At 43.4% G+C, this 18602-nt stretch overlaps 1 protein-coding gene across 1 annotated transcript in view; it reads left to right on the top strand.

The window, feature by feature from the left end:
* The window catches only part of CRLF3 (cytokine receptor like factor 3), a 37596-nt gene that overhangs the window by 11806 nt on the left and 7188 nt on the right, over window positions 1–18602 (top strand). Inside the window, exons 2-6 of the mRNA XM_070395483.1 lie at window positions 1142–1349; window positions 6684–6771; window positions 8995–9172; window positions 10636–10858; window positions 11782–11914. Coding sequence (XP_070251584.1) covers window positions 1142–1349; window positions 6684–6771; window positions 8995–9172; window positions 10636–10858; window positions 11782–11914 — 830 coding nt within the window. The remainder of the gene's footprint in view (window positions 1–1141; window positions 1350–6683; window positions 6772–8994; window positions 9173–10635; window positions 10859–11781; window positions 11915–18602) is intronic.

Raw genomic sequence — 18602 nt, 5'->3', positions numbered from 1 at the left:
AGAATCACAGGTGTGCTTGTGGAAAACAAGAACTCCATACACCTCTTGCCCGCCTCCTCCAAGCTTCTAGTTGGGTAGGTCTGGGATGGAGCCCTGCAATCTGAATTATAACAGGCAGCCTGTTTGATTCTTCTGCAAACCACCTTTCAGATTTACTGCACCCAGCAAGCCGTGGTTGGGGTCTAAGGGAATTTGTAACCCCTGAAATGGAATAAAGAGGGTATTCATTTTTCTGGGAAGAGGATCTATAAATCTCTCAGTGAGATTCACAAAGAGGACCATGACTCAAAAAAGATTAAGTCATTGTCCCAGAAGTGTGTTTTTAAAATAATATATTTTTATTGATTTCAAAGAGGAAGGGCGAGGGAGAGATAGAAACATTGACGAGAGAGAGACACTGATCGGCTACCTCCTGCACACGCACCACCGGGGATCAAGCCCGCAACCTAGGCATGTGCCCTGACCAGGAATCGAAGTGGGGACCTCTTGGTTCATGGGTTGACGCTCAACTACTGAGCCACACCAGCCAGGCCCAGAAGTGTGTTTTTTTATGAACATTTTCTGCTTCTTATGAGCTTCTTAGGATTTTAAATAAATTCTTAGTTTTCTTTTCGCATAATGAGGGCATTTTATCCACGAGTGGATTTTTTGGTATTGTAGCTTTCTAACGTACCATTTCTTTATTCTTTAAGCAAATGAATTTTAATGCCCTCCTAGTTTAAAATTCTTTTTTACTGAAATGTACTATTGCCACGAATTACTTTGTGCAGATAATATTTTCTAACACTTATTTATTGAGAACAACAGTGTGCCAATTGTTTAACTAAGTGCAACATATATTTTTATTTAACCCTAGCATCAACCCCATGAGGTAAGCATAAGGAAATTGAGGTATGGAGTGCTTAATTTCCTTGACCACATTGACACAGTTTGTGAATGATGGAACCAGGGTTTGAGCCCATTCTGTCTCACCTGAAGGCCAGTTGTGTGCAAGTCTGCAAGTTTGTGCAGATGAATCACATTTGGTTTTTCAGTGAATAGAAGATGATGATTGTGTAGTACCTTGAAATTATCATAGGTGTTGCTTGTGGATTAGCCTTTCTTAGTGATTCTGATTCTGAGTTTTGTTATTTCTTTTCAGATCAAAGAGAGTGCATCACAGACCAGAGATGTCCTCAAACAGCATTTTAATGATTTAAAGGGAACCCTTGGGAAGCTCCTGGATGAGCGACTGGTGACCCTTTTGCAAGAAGTGGATACCATTGAGCAAGAGACCATTAAACCACTAGATGACTGCCAGAAGCTCATAGAGCACGGAGTTAACACTGCAGAGGACTTAGTCCAAGAAGGTGGGCTTCTCCTATTAAATGTGGCAAATTCAGATCGACAGTGCTCATTCTCAGGATACCAGCAGGCTTATTGCCATCTGTGGGGTGCTTACGAAGTTCCTACCATGGGACAGTTTATAATATAGGATGACAGATATACAGTGAGGTATCCCAGCATAAGTGCAATTAAAGTGTTAATTATAATCATTTACAAAACAAGGGGTAAATGATTTTCCTCAAATAGTTCCATGATATAATCACATTCACTGTTGACATTGCAATTTTAAGGTCATTTTAAGGTCTTCAGATCTTTTTCAGAGTGTTTGTGGGTTATAGAGTTTAATTCCCTTGTTCTTTATATATATGTTTTTTATTGATTGTTAGAGAGAGAGAAAGGGAGAGGGATAGAGAGGTAGAAACATCCATAAGAGAGGAACATCATCGATCGGCTGCCTCCTGCACGCCCCTTACTGGGGATCGAGCCTGCAACCGAGGCATGTGCCCTGACCAGGAATCAACCGGTGACCTCTTGGTTCCTGGGTCAACGCTCAATTGCTGAGGCACACTGGCTAGGCAATTCCATTGTTCTTTTTAATAGGTTAACAAATATGATTAATGTTTACTCCTGAAATTGTAGTTGTTATATTTTTGTCTTTAGCCAATTATTTTGGTTGAAACATGCCCAGATCTAGCCAGCCTGCCTTCCTTCCTTCCTTCCTTTCTTCCTTCCTTCCTTCCTTCCTTCCTCCCTCCTTCCCTCCCTCCCTCCCTCCCCTTAAGCCTTTGTCAGGTACATTAAATTAAAATTCTGTCCTTTGGGTTTCACATGTGAGCGAGGCATATATCCCGAGAGAGATCTGAGGCCTTATGGGAGCACAGAAGGGAGATGCTTAACTGGAAGAGTGTAGGAGAGTTTTCTGTAGGAGGAGTTTTGCAGAGGGAGCTAACAGCCCGAGTGGAAGCAGAAGGAACATCACAAGTGAAGGGAGGGGCATATCAGGGATCTTTTTGAAGTAATTTAGGCAGCAGAGTTACACAAAGTTGCATTTAAAAAATTGGCACAGCCTACAGTTTGGAGACTGGGTTCAAAGTTGTAAGACTAGAGATAAAGAGACTAATTAGAAAGTTGCAGCAGTAATCCAGATAGGAAAGAATGACGGCAGAGACGAGAGGATAAGGTAGAGCTGGTTTTAAGATTTTTCAGATAAAATTATTGATGATTTTACTGATCAATAAGAGTTGATTACCGGTAATTGACTGGATATAGGTTGGAGGAGAAAGCGAAGGATTTAGGATGACCAAAACCAGCCTGATTTTGGGTGTCGGTAAATTGTGCTTTTTAGTGACATAGGAAATGAGGGAGGAGGGTTGGGCTCTGGTGGGTACTTAGGCATTTGGTTTGGTCATGTTGACTTTGAAGTGCTTAAGATGAAAGAGGGAGTTGGGAGTGATGCTTAGGAGAGAGATAATATCTGGAGATGTTAATATGGCAATTAATGGCATATACATCAGATCTGAAACATTGGGAATAAGAAATATCATCAAGAGATAGTCTACAGCCCTAACCAGTTTGGCTCAGTGGATAGAGCATCAGCCTGCGGAGTGGAGGGTCCCAGGTTCGATTCTGGTCAAAGGCATGTACCTTAGTTGCAGGCACATCCCCAGTGGGAGGTGTGCAGGAGGCAGCTGATCGATGTTTGTCTCTCATTGATGTTTCTAACTTTCTATCCCTCTCCCTTCCTCTCTGTAATAAATCAATAAAATATATTTTTTTAAAAAAAGAGATAGTCTACAGTATGAGATGAGAAGGCAGAGATGGTAGAACTCTAAGGGACAGCAACATTTAAATAACTCCAGGGGGAAAAAGAGGCAGGGGAGGCGGTGGAATGCCATCCATTCTGCAGACCGAGTGCAGTCAGTGGCAGAGGATAAAAAGTGTGCATGGCTCACAAGTCTGTGACTCCAGCTGGAAATCAGTCCCCTGTTTGGTCTTACGTGGAATATGGTACCAGTGTTACCTTCACATGGTAAGTGTATTTTAGTCTTATCTTCAGTGAGAAGTGTTTATTTGCTGTTCACCATAACAGTGCCTTTGAGAAAAATTTTTTTAGCAAGACCACAGAATGTTTTTCCCTGGAGGCTGTGCATTTGGAAACAAACCCAGAAGCAGTTCATCACAGGTCAGGAGTGTACACCCATCACCCTGAGGACTGAGAGATGTTTTTAGTTTAGAAAATAAATCCTTCGAGGCACATACATGCTTGTCACAGCATCTTTCAATTTTTTTCAGATGCTTCAATTTTTTTGTACTTCAGAAATACTTTAAATTTCAAACTCTTTCCTCCTTTCCCAAGGGATAAAAACTTATTTATGGAATTGGGAGGATTTTAAGGCAGTGTTCAGTGTGTCTCTTCGTTTTGGTGAAGGAAACTTGAGTCATTCCAAGATTCATTCAGATAGAAAAGAGTTCTGGTGGGGCTGTGGAAGGATATAGAAGTGGTTGTGATTTACTGCCTTTATATAGCATTTTCTTTTTATTCTGTTGAGTAATTTCTAATCTAATAGACGATAATCTTTTAGGAAAACATTATGATTTGTTGTTTTTTGTTGTTGTTGTTTTAATCTTTACTGTTGAGAGTATTACACATGTTCCTCCTCCCCTCATTTGGTTTATAAGATCCCGTGTGCCCTATCCTTCTGGCTGCTATTGGTGTTGATGAAAGTTTCTGTAGGAGCGATGGAAAAAGTCCCTGGGTCTTCTGCTTTGCATAAAGTTGATTGACAACCAGATTTCCTTGTATAGAACAGAACAGACATTTCTGGCGGGATGTTGCTATTGTGGACCCATTTTCCTCTTGAACTTAACCTTAGTGTCACTTCTAAAATAGTGTCTGCTTTTACTTTGGGAATTAAAATAAAGCTACTTTAAATTTTATTTTTCAGTTAGAGTTTACATTCAATATTATTTTGTATTAGTTTCAGGTATACAGCATAGTGGTTAGATAATCTATACAGCATATTGGTTAGATAATCAAAGTATTTCCCCCTCCCCCTATATTTCCAGTACCCACCTAGCACCATACAGGTATTACAATATTATTGACTATACTAGAGGCCTAGTGCACAAAATTCATGCACGGATCGGGTCCCTAGAGGCTGCCGACTGCCTGCCAGGACCTCCCTTTGTTCCACGCCACCCCCTGGTGATCGGTGCACATCATAGCGAGTGATCGAATTCCCGGTCTCCTGGTTGAACTCCTGAGGGGACACTTTGCATATTAGGCTTTTATATATATACTAGAGGCCTGGTGCACAAAAATTTGTGCACTCGGGGGCGGGGGGGGTCCCCCAGCCCGGCCTGTGCCCTCTCACAGTCTGGGACCCCTCGGGAGAAAATGACCTGCTGGCTTAGGCCTGCTCCCTGGTGGCAGAGGGCAGGCCCAGTCCCTAAGTGCAACCCCTGGTCAGGCTCAGAGCAGGGCCGATTGGGGAGTTGGAGCGCCGCCCCGTCATGCACAGAGCATGGCGGATTGGGAGGTTCCGATGCCACCCTCAGTCACGCTCAGGGTAGACTGATTGGGGGGTTGGGGCACCACCCCCTGTCACACTCAAGGCAGGGTCAATGGGGAGGTTGCGGCGCCACCCCCTGTCACGCACAGAGCAGGGCCGATCAGGGGGTTGGGGCACTGCTCCCTGTCACGCACAGAGCAGGGCCGATCAGGGGGTTGGGGCGCTGCCCCCTGTCACTAACAGAGCAGGGTCCATCAGGGGGGTTGGGGCGCTGTCCCCTGTCACTAACAGAGCAGGGCGGATCAGGGGGTTGGGGCGCTGCACCCTGTCACACTCAGGGCAGGGCCGATGGAGAGGTTATGGCTCTACCCTGTCACACACAGAGCAAGGCCCATGGAGGGGGGTTGGGGCGCCACCCTCTATTACCCACAGAGCAGGGCCGATCAGGGGGTTGGGGCACCGCCACTGTCACACTCAGGGCAGGGCCGATGGAGAGGTTATGGTTTTACCCTGTCACACACAGAGCAGGGCCCGTGGGGGCGGGGGGTTGGGGCGCCTCACCCTGTTGCACACAGAGCAGGGCCGATCAGGGGGTTGGTGGCTGCACCCTGTCACACACAGAGCCGCAGGGCAATCGGGGGATTGGGGAGCTCCCCCCCTATCAGGCACACAGCAGGGCTGATCAGGGGGTTTGGGCACTGCCCCCTGTCACGCTGATCCCGGTGCTGGGAGGCATATTACCCTTTTACTATATAGGATAGAGGCCTGGTGCATGGGTAGGGGCCGGCTGGTTTGCCCTGAAGGGTGTCCTGGATCAGGGTGGGGGTCCCCACTGGGGTGCCTGGCCAGGCTGGCTGAGGGGCTGAGGGCTGTTTTCCCGCTGACAGTTGACTAAAAGCTCCCTACCGCTCCTTGTTTTCCTTTTTTTTTTTATTCTGGGCCAGCTTTGGCTCTGAGACCTCGCTGCTGAAAACATGGATACAATGTTGCCGTCCGGGGTTGACTGACAGCCGGTTTTGTTTAGCTTCTTATTTGCAACATAGTAATAGTTGCTTAGAGTTGCAGTTGAGAGGCCGGCAAGTGAGGCGGGGAACGTTGGAGTCTGCAGTTCCTGGAGGAAGCAAGCCTCCCTGCTCCCTTCAATGCCTGGCTGCCGGCCGCCATCTTGGCTGACAGTTAATTTGCATAAGGATACGCTGATTAGCCAATGGGAAGGGTAGCGGTCGTACGCCAATTACCATGTTTCTCTTTTATTAGTGTAGAAGTTTCCTATGCTGTACTTTATATCCGCATGACTATTTTGTAACTACCAACCTGTACTTCTTTTTTAAATTTTAATTTAAATTTTTATTAAATTTATTGGGGTGATATTGGTTAACATCATCATATAGGTTTCAGGTGTTGGTTTCTATGTTAGAAGATCTGTATATTGCACCATGTGCCTACCACCCAAACAACCCATACTTCTTAATTCCTTCACCTCTTTTGGGAATTTTTTTTAGAAGATTTTTTTGATTGCAGAGAGGAAGGGAGAGGGAGAGAGATAGAAACATCAATGATGAGAGAGGATCATTGATCAGCTGCCTCCTGCAATGCCCCACACTGCAACCTGGATTGAGCCTGCAACCTGGGCATGTGCCCTGAGGGAACCGAAACATGACCTCCTGGTTCATAGGTTGATGCTCAACCACTGAGCTACGCCAGGCCTCTTTTGGGAATTTGATTGTGGCATCACTTAAGAATTGTTTGCAAGAAAACCAGAAACCTACCTGGACATGGGTTATATTGATTACTTGAGAGTGTGACTATTTTTCATTGTACTAGATCTCTTATTTCTGATTCTAGGTGAAATTGCCATTCTTGGTGGTGTAGGAGAACAGAATGAAAAACTGTGGAGCTTTACCAAAAAGGCCTCACACATTCAGTTGGACAGGTAAGAGTTAATGCCTTTGGGGCTTACTTTTAAGCATCTAAACCAGTGGTTCTCAACTTGTGGGTCGCGACCCCATTGGCAGTCAAACGACCCTTTCACAGGGGTCACCTAAGACCATCCTGCATATCAGATATTTGCATTACGATTCATAACAGTAGCAACATAACAGTTATGAAGTAGCAACGAAAATAATTGTATGGTTGGGTCACAACATGAGGAACTGTATTTAAAGGGCCAGAAGGTTGAGAACCACTGAAAACCAAGCATGTCAAACTCAAAGGCTAACATGAGCCAAATAGAAACCTACTGACCATCCAGTAGGTTTATTTCAATAGAGACATGCTGAATACAAAGGGCTGAAATAAATGAGTAATCGTTAACATAAAATAATAGAACACTTTAATAAAAATTAATCTTCTTTCTTGAACATTAATTACCAGACACTGAATAACTGCACAAATTAATAAGTGTAACACAAATAAACCTATTTTTCTAGTTCTCCAAAAGTGAAATATTTCCTGTTGCACACACCAAACAAGTCAGTCCAAGACTAATGATGTGGCAATCAGCTGCTAAAATATTCGCCGCTAGTATTAGTAGAGAGAAATGTAGTAATCAGTCATTAGCGAACGTTGTAGTTCGTTATTAATAATTATGTATAATAGGATATTGTAAAAGTTAAGTTATGAATTTTTTATTAAAACGTTTCTTACATACCGTTATATTGGCTAGGCCACAAATATATTTGTTGTGGGCCGCATGCGGTCCGTGGGCCTTGGGTTTGACATGCTTGATCTAAACTATCTGCCTTTTTATTCATCCCCTCCCTGTTAAAGATTCTGATTAAGGCTGAAAGAGAATATATTTTTCAAGGTTTCACTGCTCATTACCAGTATTACTAATATAAAATAGTTGTGATTGCAGTTTTTGGTATAGTATCATTACAGATTTTCTTCGATTTTTAAAAAATTAAATTTATTGGGGTGACATTGGTCAAAAGGAAATACAGGTTTCAGGTGTGGGTTTCTATGTTGCAAGATCTGTGTATTGTACCATGTACTCACCACCCAAAGTCAGATCTTCTCCTGTCAACATATATTAGGACCCTCTTCTCCTCTTCTCTTCCCAGATTTTCTTCAATTCTAATAGAATTGTTAAATTTTTAACGATTTGAACATAATATTGAAACTGGGTCATATCTCAGTAAAACAGATCTTTTGGTATAAACGTGACAACTGTGATTCTACTAACTTTTTTATCTTCTTGCTCATACTTATTTGGGAATAGAATCTTTATGTAATGTCTTGCAAAGCCCCCACTGCCATGAGCATTATTTACTGGGAGCTTCTGCATCCTTATAGTATGTGACTGATCTAAAGTATTCCTTATTGTTGTTGTTTTTTTTGAATCCTCACCCAAGGATATGTTTATTGATTTTAGTGAGAGAGAGAGAGGGAGCGAGGGAGGGAGGGAGAGAAGGAGGGAGGGAGGAAGGAAGAGAGAGAGAGATCCATGTGAGAGAGAAACATCGATCAGTTGCCTCCTATACCACCTGGGAATTGAACCCAAAACCTGGGTATGTGCCCTAACTGGGAATCGGACCTGCCACCTTTTGGTGTACTGGACAATGCTCCAACCAACTGAGCCACACCAGCCAGGGCTGTATTATTATTTTCTTAATAAGAGAAAGTTTATTGAGAAGTCACAGAGGTAGAAGTGAACTATAGAATCAGTGGGCTTAGGAAACAAGTTACAGAGGCAAAAGAAGGGCCCTTGGAGCTTAGGAGAGAGAGACAAGGACAAGATGGGGGGCGGGGGAGGGAGTGGGGAAGATGTCTTGTGCTCCAGAGTGAGAGCCAACCCTTGGGGTTTTTTTGGCGGCGGGGAGGGGTTGGGGGTGTGGGGGAGTTAATTCTCCTCCAAGGAATTTTTTCCATTGATTTTAGAGAGTGGAAAGGAGGGAGGGAATGGGGGTGGGGAGAGAGAGAGAGAGAAACATTAATGTGAGAGAGACACATCGATTAGTTGCCTCCTGCACACACTCCAACCAGGATGGGGATCGAACCTGCAACCCAAGTACATGCCCTTGACTGGGAATCAAACCCAAGACCCTGTGGTGCTCTGGCCAATGCTCTAACCATTTAGCAACACCAGCCAGGGCCGCTCCTTATATGTTTAACTCTCAGTTAAAGCCTCATAAGCACATGAGCTTTGTTTCCTCAGCTTACCAGAAGTGCCTTTACTGGTCGATGTGCCTTGTTTATCTGCTCAGTTGGATGACTCAATTCTTAACATAGTGAAAGACCACATTTTTAAGCATGGAACCGTAGCATCTCGCCCACCAGTACAGATAGAAGAACTAATAGAGAAGCCTGGAGGCATCATTGTGCGATGGTGTAAGGTCAGTAATTCAGAATTATAGAAGTGGCTTCAACATCACGGATTTGAGATTTGGGGGCCTTAAATTTTTTCTCTTAAATTTGTTTTTATTGATTTCAGAGAGAGTAATGGAGAGGGAGAAGGGGATAGAAACATCAATGATGAGAGAGAATCATTGATTGGCTGCCTCCTACACACCTCCCACTAGGAATCAAGCCCTATACCCAGGCATGTGCCCTTGACCGGAAATCGAACCATGACTTCTTGGTTCATGGGTCGATGCTCACCACTGAGCCACACAGACTGGGTAGATTACTTTTTTGATAAACTACCTTTGAATATTTTCTTCTCTTCATAAACAAAAATCCCTTTTGCTTTACAATTAAAGTCACAGGGAACTTGAACTGAGGAAGCTCTTCCAGTTTGAGATAAACAGTTTTGAAGGTACTTTTTAGAATCCCTGATTCACTACATTGTTTCTCAGTTGTAACTTACTGAGTTAAGGATTGCTCCCATTTCTGTTTTTTAGGAGAGTCAAATGATGATAGTGAATATTGGGTGTCTGATAGCTTTCTGGTCAACACTCAACTAATATCTCTGAAATAAAATGTCCAAAGAATGATTTCTTCACACTCTCAGCATTGCTGAGATTTTGTGTGTTAAATTGGTTATATAGATGAGCTACCATATTTTATTTTCATTTTATTTTATTAATCTTCACTGGATATTTTCCATTGATTTTTAGAGAGCGTGGAAGGGAGGGGGAGAGACACATCGATGTGAGGGAGACAATCAATTGGTTGCCTCCCACACGAACTTTGACCAGGGCTGGGGATGGAGCCCACAACCAGGGCATGTGACTGGGAATGGAACTGTGACCTCCTGGTTCATAGGTCGATGCTCAACCACTGAGCCACACCGGCTGGGCTAGTTGTGGGATTCTTATCCTTGAATTTTTAATGTTTTATCTTTGGCATTATTGTGTAGAAATCATGCCATTTCATCAAAGAAAGCAGATTTTTTCATACCAGATTGGGAGGTCTAAAACACATGGTTCAATAAAGAAAAGAAGGGACGCAATGATGGAATATTTCCTATGACCTTCCTGAGAAGAGCCTGTATTCAGTATATTCAGCACATGGGCTCGTATGCTTGGCCCAAAATGCCACCTTCTAAGTTCTTTTTTATTTTTTATTTTTTTATTTTTATTTTTTATTTCAGAGAGGAAGGGGGAGGGAGAGAGAGAGAAACATCAATGATGAGAGAATCATTGATCAGCTGCCTCCTGCACACCCCCTATTGGGGATTGAGCATGCAACCTGGGCATGGCCCTTGACCAGAATTGAACCTGGGACCCTTCAGTCCACAGGCCGAAGCTCTATCCACTGAGCCAAACCGTCGAGGGCCGCTTTCGAAGTTCTTATACAGTGATGCCAAGAGAAATTATTCTCTGACTTTTACCTAACACAAAGTCTTTCTCCTTAGGTGGATGACGACTTTACAGCCCAAGATTACAGACTCCAGTTTCGTAAATGTACTTCAAATCATTTTGAGGATGTATATGTAGGCTCTGAAACTGAATTCATAGTGTTACACATAGACCCCAATGTTGATTATCAGTTCCGAGTCTGCGCCCGAGGAGATGGCCGACAGGAGTGGAGTCCTTGGAGCGTCCCCCAGATAGGTCATTCCACATTGGTGCCGCATGGTATGACCTTGCTTTCTCACTCCTGAGCTTAACTGTGTGTAGGAACACTTGTCTTCTGTGTGCAAGGCCACACGCTGCCCATCCTTCTTTCTGAGGCTAACCCCTGGATTGATGAGAACAACACTGGACGTGTCTTTTACTTCCTGCTCAGATTACTTCGTGTGACTTTTACAAAGAATTCAACAGTTCTTATCTCCAGAGTCTAAAATAGTGCCACCCAGGATTGGTAGCATTCCCTAAAACCACAGATTTTAAATATTGCATCAGGAAACTGCAGGGTTTTTTGTTTTTTGGGTTTTTTAAAATATATTTTTATTGATTTCAGAGAGGAAGGGAGAGGGAGAGAGAGATAGGAACATCAGTGATGAGAGAGATCATTGATCGGTTGCCTCCTGCACGCCCCCCACTGGGGATCGAGCCCGCAACCCAGGCATGTGCCCTTGACCAGAATCAAACCCAGGACCCTTTAGTCCACAGGCCAATGCTCTATCCATTGAACCAAACTGGCTAGGGCATGGAAACTGCAGTGTTTGATCCAAACCTTCAGTGTATATCTGAGTAGAGGCTTTTTCTCAAAAAGCTGTATGGTTGACGTTGATCTCTTCTATATTACTAGTTTAACAGATTCAAACTCATTTGTTAATTAGTTCTTAATCAGGTTGGAGTAAGCTCAAATATGATTTTATCAGATAGGCTATAACACTTTTATCTTCCATGCCAAAATTGTTTAAGAATAGACTAAAAGTGTGTTTATGGTTCGTAGGATGAACCATAATACCCTGTCATGGAAGAATCTTTTATTAAACTTGCTCATGACCTCTAAGAGTAGCCTTTTCTACTTCCAAGTCTTTTTTAATGTGTCTGTACTGAAGATAGTCCTGAAAAGATCCTAATAATTTTCAATGTCTTTGCTTTTTAAAAAGAATGGACAGCTGGCTTTGAGGGGTACAGTCTGAGCAGTCGAAGAAATATAGCACTCCGGAATGATTCGGAATCCTCAGGTGTTCTCTACTCCAGCGCTCCAACCTACTTCTGTGGGCAGACGTTAACATTCAGGCAAGTAGATATTATAATACCTGTCTGTTGTGGCTGAGGCAGGGTAATGAAGTGCACAGAACACATATAAGCTTCAGACAAAATTGTCCTGAGGTAGGCCCATCATTTATAGGCAGTGATACTTTGAGGAGATTTCTTTATTTCTCTTTGCTTCCGCTTTCTCATGTATTCATAGGGTTATTATGAAGATTAACTGAACATAAAATGCATTGGTTATGTTTGATACATAGTATGTACATATTATGTTCAGGTCTCTTTTCTTCTTGGTAAATAGAGGTAAGTAGAATACCTCTCAAAAGTCAACCTTAAAAAATTTAGAGGCACAGAATTTTCTTTTTGTAGTTTTGAATCAATCAGACCAGGTCTCTATGAGAGACAGCCTATCAGTGTAAACTGCTCCTACCAATTAATTTTCTATTTCTTTACCTATTTCTTCCTGTATTAGAAAATTTTTCTTTTTTGTGTTTTTATGTTATTTGAGAAGTACTCTCTATGGTCATATTTCTAAATAGCTCTTCCTAGAAACCAAAGCTCAGTTTTGATTTAGAAAAGTAAAGCTTGCCTGATGTTCACCATACTCACAGAGTAGCAAACTCTCTTCTAAGTTTTACCTCTTTTTTAAAAAAAAATATGTTTTTGTTGATTTCAGAGAGAGGGAGTGGGAGGGAGAGAGATATGGAAACATCTCTGATGAGAGATAATCATTGATCGGCTGCCTCCTGCACGCCCCCTACTGGGGATCAAGCCCAAAACCCGGGCATGTGCCCTGACCGGGAATCAAACTGTGACCTGGTTCATGGGTTGATGCTCAACCACTGAGCCACAGCAGCCGGGCTGAGTTTTAACTCTTGAGATCATGAGATTTCATTGTGAATGCTTGTTCCAAGTTCCTCCTCTTCTGTGTCTTGTCCTGTAAGGCATGGACAGTATCTGAAATATTATCTAAGCTAATGTTGCCATGTTCTTCACCAGTCAAGTCATTTGAACTGTCAGCAGTTATCAGAATGTATTATGCGTCCTCTCATTTTTTATACCTCCTCTCTGCTCTTATATTAAGTTGTTACTAAGTCATCCTTTCTTTATAATGTAAGAGGTGAGAGGAAGTATCAAAGAGAGAGAGAGAAATAAGGAGTCTAGTGCCTCATGTCTATTTAATTATTCCCCAGGTAATCATGAGATTTCTGTACTAACATACCCCCTCTCTGTTTATTGCTCTTCTTTACAAAAATACTTGCATTAGGGAATCTCCTGAGAACAAGGTACTTCTATGTAACGGTATGGCTTCCTGAGTTGATAGGTTTAAGCCAGATGTCTCAGACCATAATAAGAAAAATAATCATAGAAATAATAATTGTAGTTAATATTTCAATAGCATTTACTCTGTGCCAGGTACTGTTCTAAACATTTTACGTGTATTGTCACCAGATAGGGACTGGGCCTGGAATGGGTCTGCCTCAGGCTGGCCTGTGGTGTGTGAGTTCTTGACTTTGTGCAGGAAAGATTTCATAATATGAATCCAGGTGATTCTGAGAGTTTGTATATTAAAGCTGGGGACCGTGAAACAAAGGAAGGGCTTAGGGTAGAAGAAGCAGCAGGAGAGAGCCTAGGCAGTGCTCGGCTTTGGCTCCCTAGAAACATTATGGGAATGAAGTGAGCTAGCACAGGGCTTCTGTTAGCTCACTGGGAAGTGAAGGTCACAGTGATAGAAGTGAGGCGGAGCAGAGCTGTTGTTAGCTCACTGGAAAGTTAGAGAAAAGGGGACCTTGGAGATAGGATCGGAGGTAAGCCCAGGATGAGCTGTCCCTGCCGACCACTTCCCTGGTTGCAAGTCTCGTGGGGACCCTTAGACTTTAGGACAGTGGTTCTCAACCTTCTGTCCTTTAAATACAGTTCCTCATGTTGTGACCCAACCATAAAATTATTTTCTTTGCTACTTCATAGCTGTAATGTTGCTACTGTTATGAATCGTAATATAAATATCTGATATGCAGGATGGTCTTAGGCGACCCCTGTGAAAGGGTCGTTCGACCGCCAATGGGGTCACGACCCACAGGGTGAGAACCGCTGCTTTAGGAGGAAGTAAAAAGTTCATGCCCAAGAAGAGGCATGGGTGTTCCCTAGAGCAAGCTGGCACTGGTATTTTTTGTCTTGAGGGTTTATCTCTCTTGTGCTTGTGAGAATCTTAGGGGAGGGTTTCATCAGAATATTCATCAGCTTTCCAGGTGTGATTATAATATGCTGATGCCTCACAATGAGTGTATAGGGGAGTTTGGGATTATTCTTTGGTCTACTTTACTGTTTTACTTTTATCTTGAGTCTGTCTGGCTCTAATCAGGGCTTTGTTATTTGTTCCCTGAGTTTATCTGTCCTTGGGTTTGGCTCGTACAAATGGCATTAATTGGGTCTCTGTCCTCTACCTCCCTGACCAGCGTGATTTAAGCTATTTATTCTCTGGTAGGGAGGAGAGGTATAACCCATTTGCTCTCAAGTGCCCTTGGTTAGGGAAGATAAGGTCTGCGATTCACTAGCTGTCTGTAAGTTGTCTAAGCTGTTTGGCCTTGTTTAATAACCGTGTCTCAGTTTCTCTATTCCACTTGCCCAGGAATGTTCCTAGCTTCTTACTATCCTGCCTCAGTGTTAACTCATTTGATTCTCACAATAACCCAGTGAAAGATGTGCAGTTACTCATATTAAGGATGGGGATGCTAAGGCATGGAGAAGTCACTCACCCACTGTCACGTAGCTAGTAAATGGCAGAGTTAGGGTTTAAATCCAGGCAGTCTGGCTCCAGAGTCTGTGATCTTAATGGCTGGTCTCTATTGCTTCTTGTTTGTCTTCCTGGGAGAGTAAACATGATTCTAATTAGTGCTGAAATCTATAGTTTTCCTGTTACAGTAGCCTTAGTTCTTTTTCCTCTTCAGTGACCATCATCTGTGGTTGATGGTGTCCTGCTTATAAATCCTTTCTCTTTGAACACAGAACAAACTTAGGTTTGTTTCTTAAGTCATTCAATGAATATCTGTTGATTTAATTTAAATCCTCTTACTATCTGTGGACTGTAGGGCTCAATAAACCATTCGTTAGTTCCTGCCTCCTCCTCCATAGATGCCAGACTGGGCCCCTCTTGGCAGGGTAATTATCTGAATCTTAGTTAAGCTCAGTATTATCTTAGCCAGACCTTTGCATTTTTGTCATTTTTTTCTCTGAATGGGAAATGAAAATGTTTTCTCTCCTTGTTTAAAAGAATTTCAGGCATCAGCAATTAAGTCAGAAGATGTGAGTTGGGGCGGGGTGGCGGGCACCTCCATGTAGGAGGTAGGAAACCATAGGCCTACTTAATAAAGGTAAACTTTACTCAGTTTTTTTAGGGTGATTGAGTGCCTCTTAGAAGGGAGATTGTATTCCTGTAGGCACTGCCCTGTTGCTCAGCCCAGTCTACTTCCTGCTGCAGTTTCTGCAATGCTTCGAGCTGCTGAAGCCAAAGAAACCAGTCACTGGCTGGCTCTTAACCGTCTCTACAGCCCAGTTTCATTTGGTGCCCAGGTCTGCTAGCAACCCTCTCCTTCCAGGCCTCTCCCCGATTTCCTGTCGGAGCATTCCTGCTTTCCTTTCCTTGCTTCTAAGATTTCCTATCTTACTATTTTTAAGCCATATTTTTACTTTCTCTTCTCTACTACCTCTTTTCTTTAAAATAGCTTCCTTTCAAACAGCCTTCCTTAATCCTAATAGCCTCAGAAGTTGTCGTCTTCCTTTTACAGATAAAGAAACTAAAGCACAGAGACTGACTTGTCAGTATTCAAATGCTGGCCATCTAGTCCCAAAGTCTGTGTACTTAACCACTGCATACCCTGCCTGTGGCAAGTAACGTGAGGCAGTTAATCAGGGGCAATAAGCTAGCTATTTTTAATAATAACCTTTCCCTTCAAAGAACACAAAAAATCATTGTTCCGTTTTTCTATTGTTGTGTAGCAAACCACCCCAAAACTTAGAGGCTTAAAACAGCAACAGTCATCTGTTTGCTCAGGAAACTGTAATTTGCAGAGCTTGGCAAATGCAGGCATCTCTGCTCAAGTGTCGCCCCCCCCCCCATACGCCCGCCCCCCGATATTTCAAGTTCCTACCTGGCACCATATGTAGTTACTATTGACTGTATTCCTTAGGCTGTACTTCACATCCCCGTGACGGTTTTGTAACTACAAGGACTGTTTCTTGGACTTTTTACTGTCTATTTTCTTTCTGTCTTAAAACTACTTTTCTAAACTCTAAGGACAGTTCGGATAAACTCCAGTCTTTCGAATGAGGCTGATTGTTTCATCAACCCTTATTCCACTCCGATGGTATTTACAGTACATGATTTTTTTTTTTTTTTAAATATATTTTATTGATTTTTTTACAGAGAGGAAGGGAGAGAGATAGAGAGTTAGAAACATCGATGAGAGAGAAACATCGATCAGCTGCCTCCTGCACATCCCCCACTGGGGACGTGCTTGCAACCCAGGTACATGCCCTTGACCGGAATCGAACCCGGGACCCCTCAGTCCGCAGGCCGACGCTCTATCCACTGAGCCAAACCGGTTTTGGCAACAGTACATGATATTGGCAGGAGCGCCAAGTTTAAGAAACAGAGAAAACCAGAAACTTTGGCTCCACGTAGAGCAGGCAGCTTATAAATTAGTATAAGAATTATCCAGACTCCAAGGAATCTAGAGGAGGGAAAAGTTACTTCTAGGTGAGGGTTGGTAAAGGCTTTTTCTCAGGCAGAGCTGGAAAGGACAGTTCAGGGAAACAAAGCAAGACAAAATATAGACTAGAAAAAATACAAAGAACAGCAAATAAAGAGTATGTCTGGGTTAACAGAGATGGGAAGTTAGTCAGAAAGAACCCCAGGAAGGTAGCATATTCTTTTGGACAGGCTTTGTATGATTTTTCTTTAATTCCTCAAAGAAATGCTTCTTTTGGAGGTCACCTGTACTCATTGACAAGGAGGACATTTGCTACTGCATACAGAGCTCTCCTCCAACAAAAGTCTTCCGCAAGTAAAACCAAATCAGGTTTATATTCTACTAGTGACCCAGTGCACAGATTCATGCACATTGAAAGGAAATTAATTAGAAGGTGGCTGACAGGGCGGGACTGGGCGAGATGGGCCAGATACGCCCTGGAGCCAACCTCCCACGGTCCCTCCTTGGTGTCTACAGAGTGAGCAGGGTCCCTCTGGCAGGTAGGATCCCTTAGCCTAGTCTGTGGGTATCGGGCCCAAACCTGCAGTCAGACATCCCCCAAGGGGTCCGGGGTGCGAGAGGTCACTCTGCAAATTTGCTGACGTACAGGGTGTGGAACACAAACGCAAGTGTGCAGTAAACCAGATTCTGGGCCGACAGTGCCCCAGCAACAACATAACTCACGGCCAAAGGTGGAATCGTGCAGCCCAGCAAGGAATTGGGCTCCCTCCTCTCTAGTTTTGGGTGCATCACTCAAGAACCGCTGCTGCCAAGTCACTGCAGCTTGGCAGCTCCTGCATTGAGTGTCTGCCCCCTGGTGGTCAGTGTGCATCATAGCGACCGGTCGGAGAGTCGGAGGGACACCTAGCATATTAGCCATATATATATAATCTTAGGGTTCATGAATTTACAAGTGAGCTAGACCAGCAGTCGCCAGTAGGTGGTCTGTGAGGTCCAAAAGGTTGGCGACCCCTGAGCTAGACTATCTGTATATATAAAAGCCTAAGTGACTGGCTGACTGGCCAACCGGCTGGTAGCTATGATGCGCAATGACCACCAGGGGACAGACGCTCAATGCAGGAGCTGCCGAGTGACAGCAACTTTGCAGAGTGCCCACTCACACTCTGGGACTCCTTGGGTGATGTCAGACAGCCAGTTTCGGCCTGATTCCTACGGGCCAGGCCGAGGGACCCCATCTGCCAGAGGGATTCTGCTCACTCTGCAAACACCCTTTGAGCCCCACTGTGCGCCCCAGGTGTGGCTGGCCAGGGAGGGACCACCGGAGGTTGGCTCCAGGGCGTGTCTGGCCTGTCTCTCCCAGTTCCGCCCCGTTGACCACCTTCTAATTAATTTCCTTTCAATGTACACGAATCCATGCACCGGGCCTCTAGTACAAAATTATAATAGCCAGTTAGCATTGCTTGAGCCCTACTATATATTAGTTCTTAATGAGTTAATTTCTATAAATGCTCATTACATCCTCACAAGGTAGAGATACATTTTATGGATGTGGAAAGATTAAGCAACCTGCTGAGGTCATACAGATCATTAATAGTGATGCTGAGATTCAAATACTGACATTCTAGCCCTGTAGGACTCTGTGTTGCCTTAGAGTAAGGTAGGAGGCCATTGGAGGATATTGAGTAAAGGAAGGACATCATCAGTCATATGTTGTTGTTTTTTAATGTTTTTATTGATTTCAGAGAGAAGAAAGGAGAGGGAGAGAGAAATAGAAGCATTGATGAGAGAGAAACATTGATCAGCTGCCTCCTGCATGCCTCCCACTGGAGACTGAGCCTACAACCCAGACTCTCTCCTTTTCCCTTCCTCTCTGAAATCAATAAACATATTTAAAATTAAAAAACAAAACAAAAAGAGCAGTGAATCTTTTCTACAGTGGAGGAAAACACACCAGCAAAAATATTACCAGAAATGAGGAATAAACCATATTCAGCATTCTAATATTA

Source organism: Myotis yumanensis, unplaced genomic scaffold (assembly GCF_028538775.1).
Source record: "Myotis yumanensis isolate MYYU_CA2020_CCGP unplaced genomic scaffold, mMyoYum1.0.hap1 SCAF_16, whole genome shotgun sequence".
In the NCBI taxonomy this organism is placed as follows: domain Eukaryota; kingdom Metazoa; phylum Chordata; class Mammalia; order Chiroptera; family Vespertilionidae; genus Myotis; species Myotis yumanensis.
Note: the sequence above shows the minus strand (reverse complement) of the source record. Positions and strands in the feature narration are given on the sequence as shown.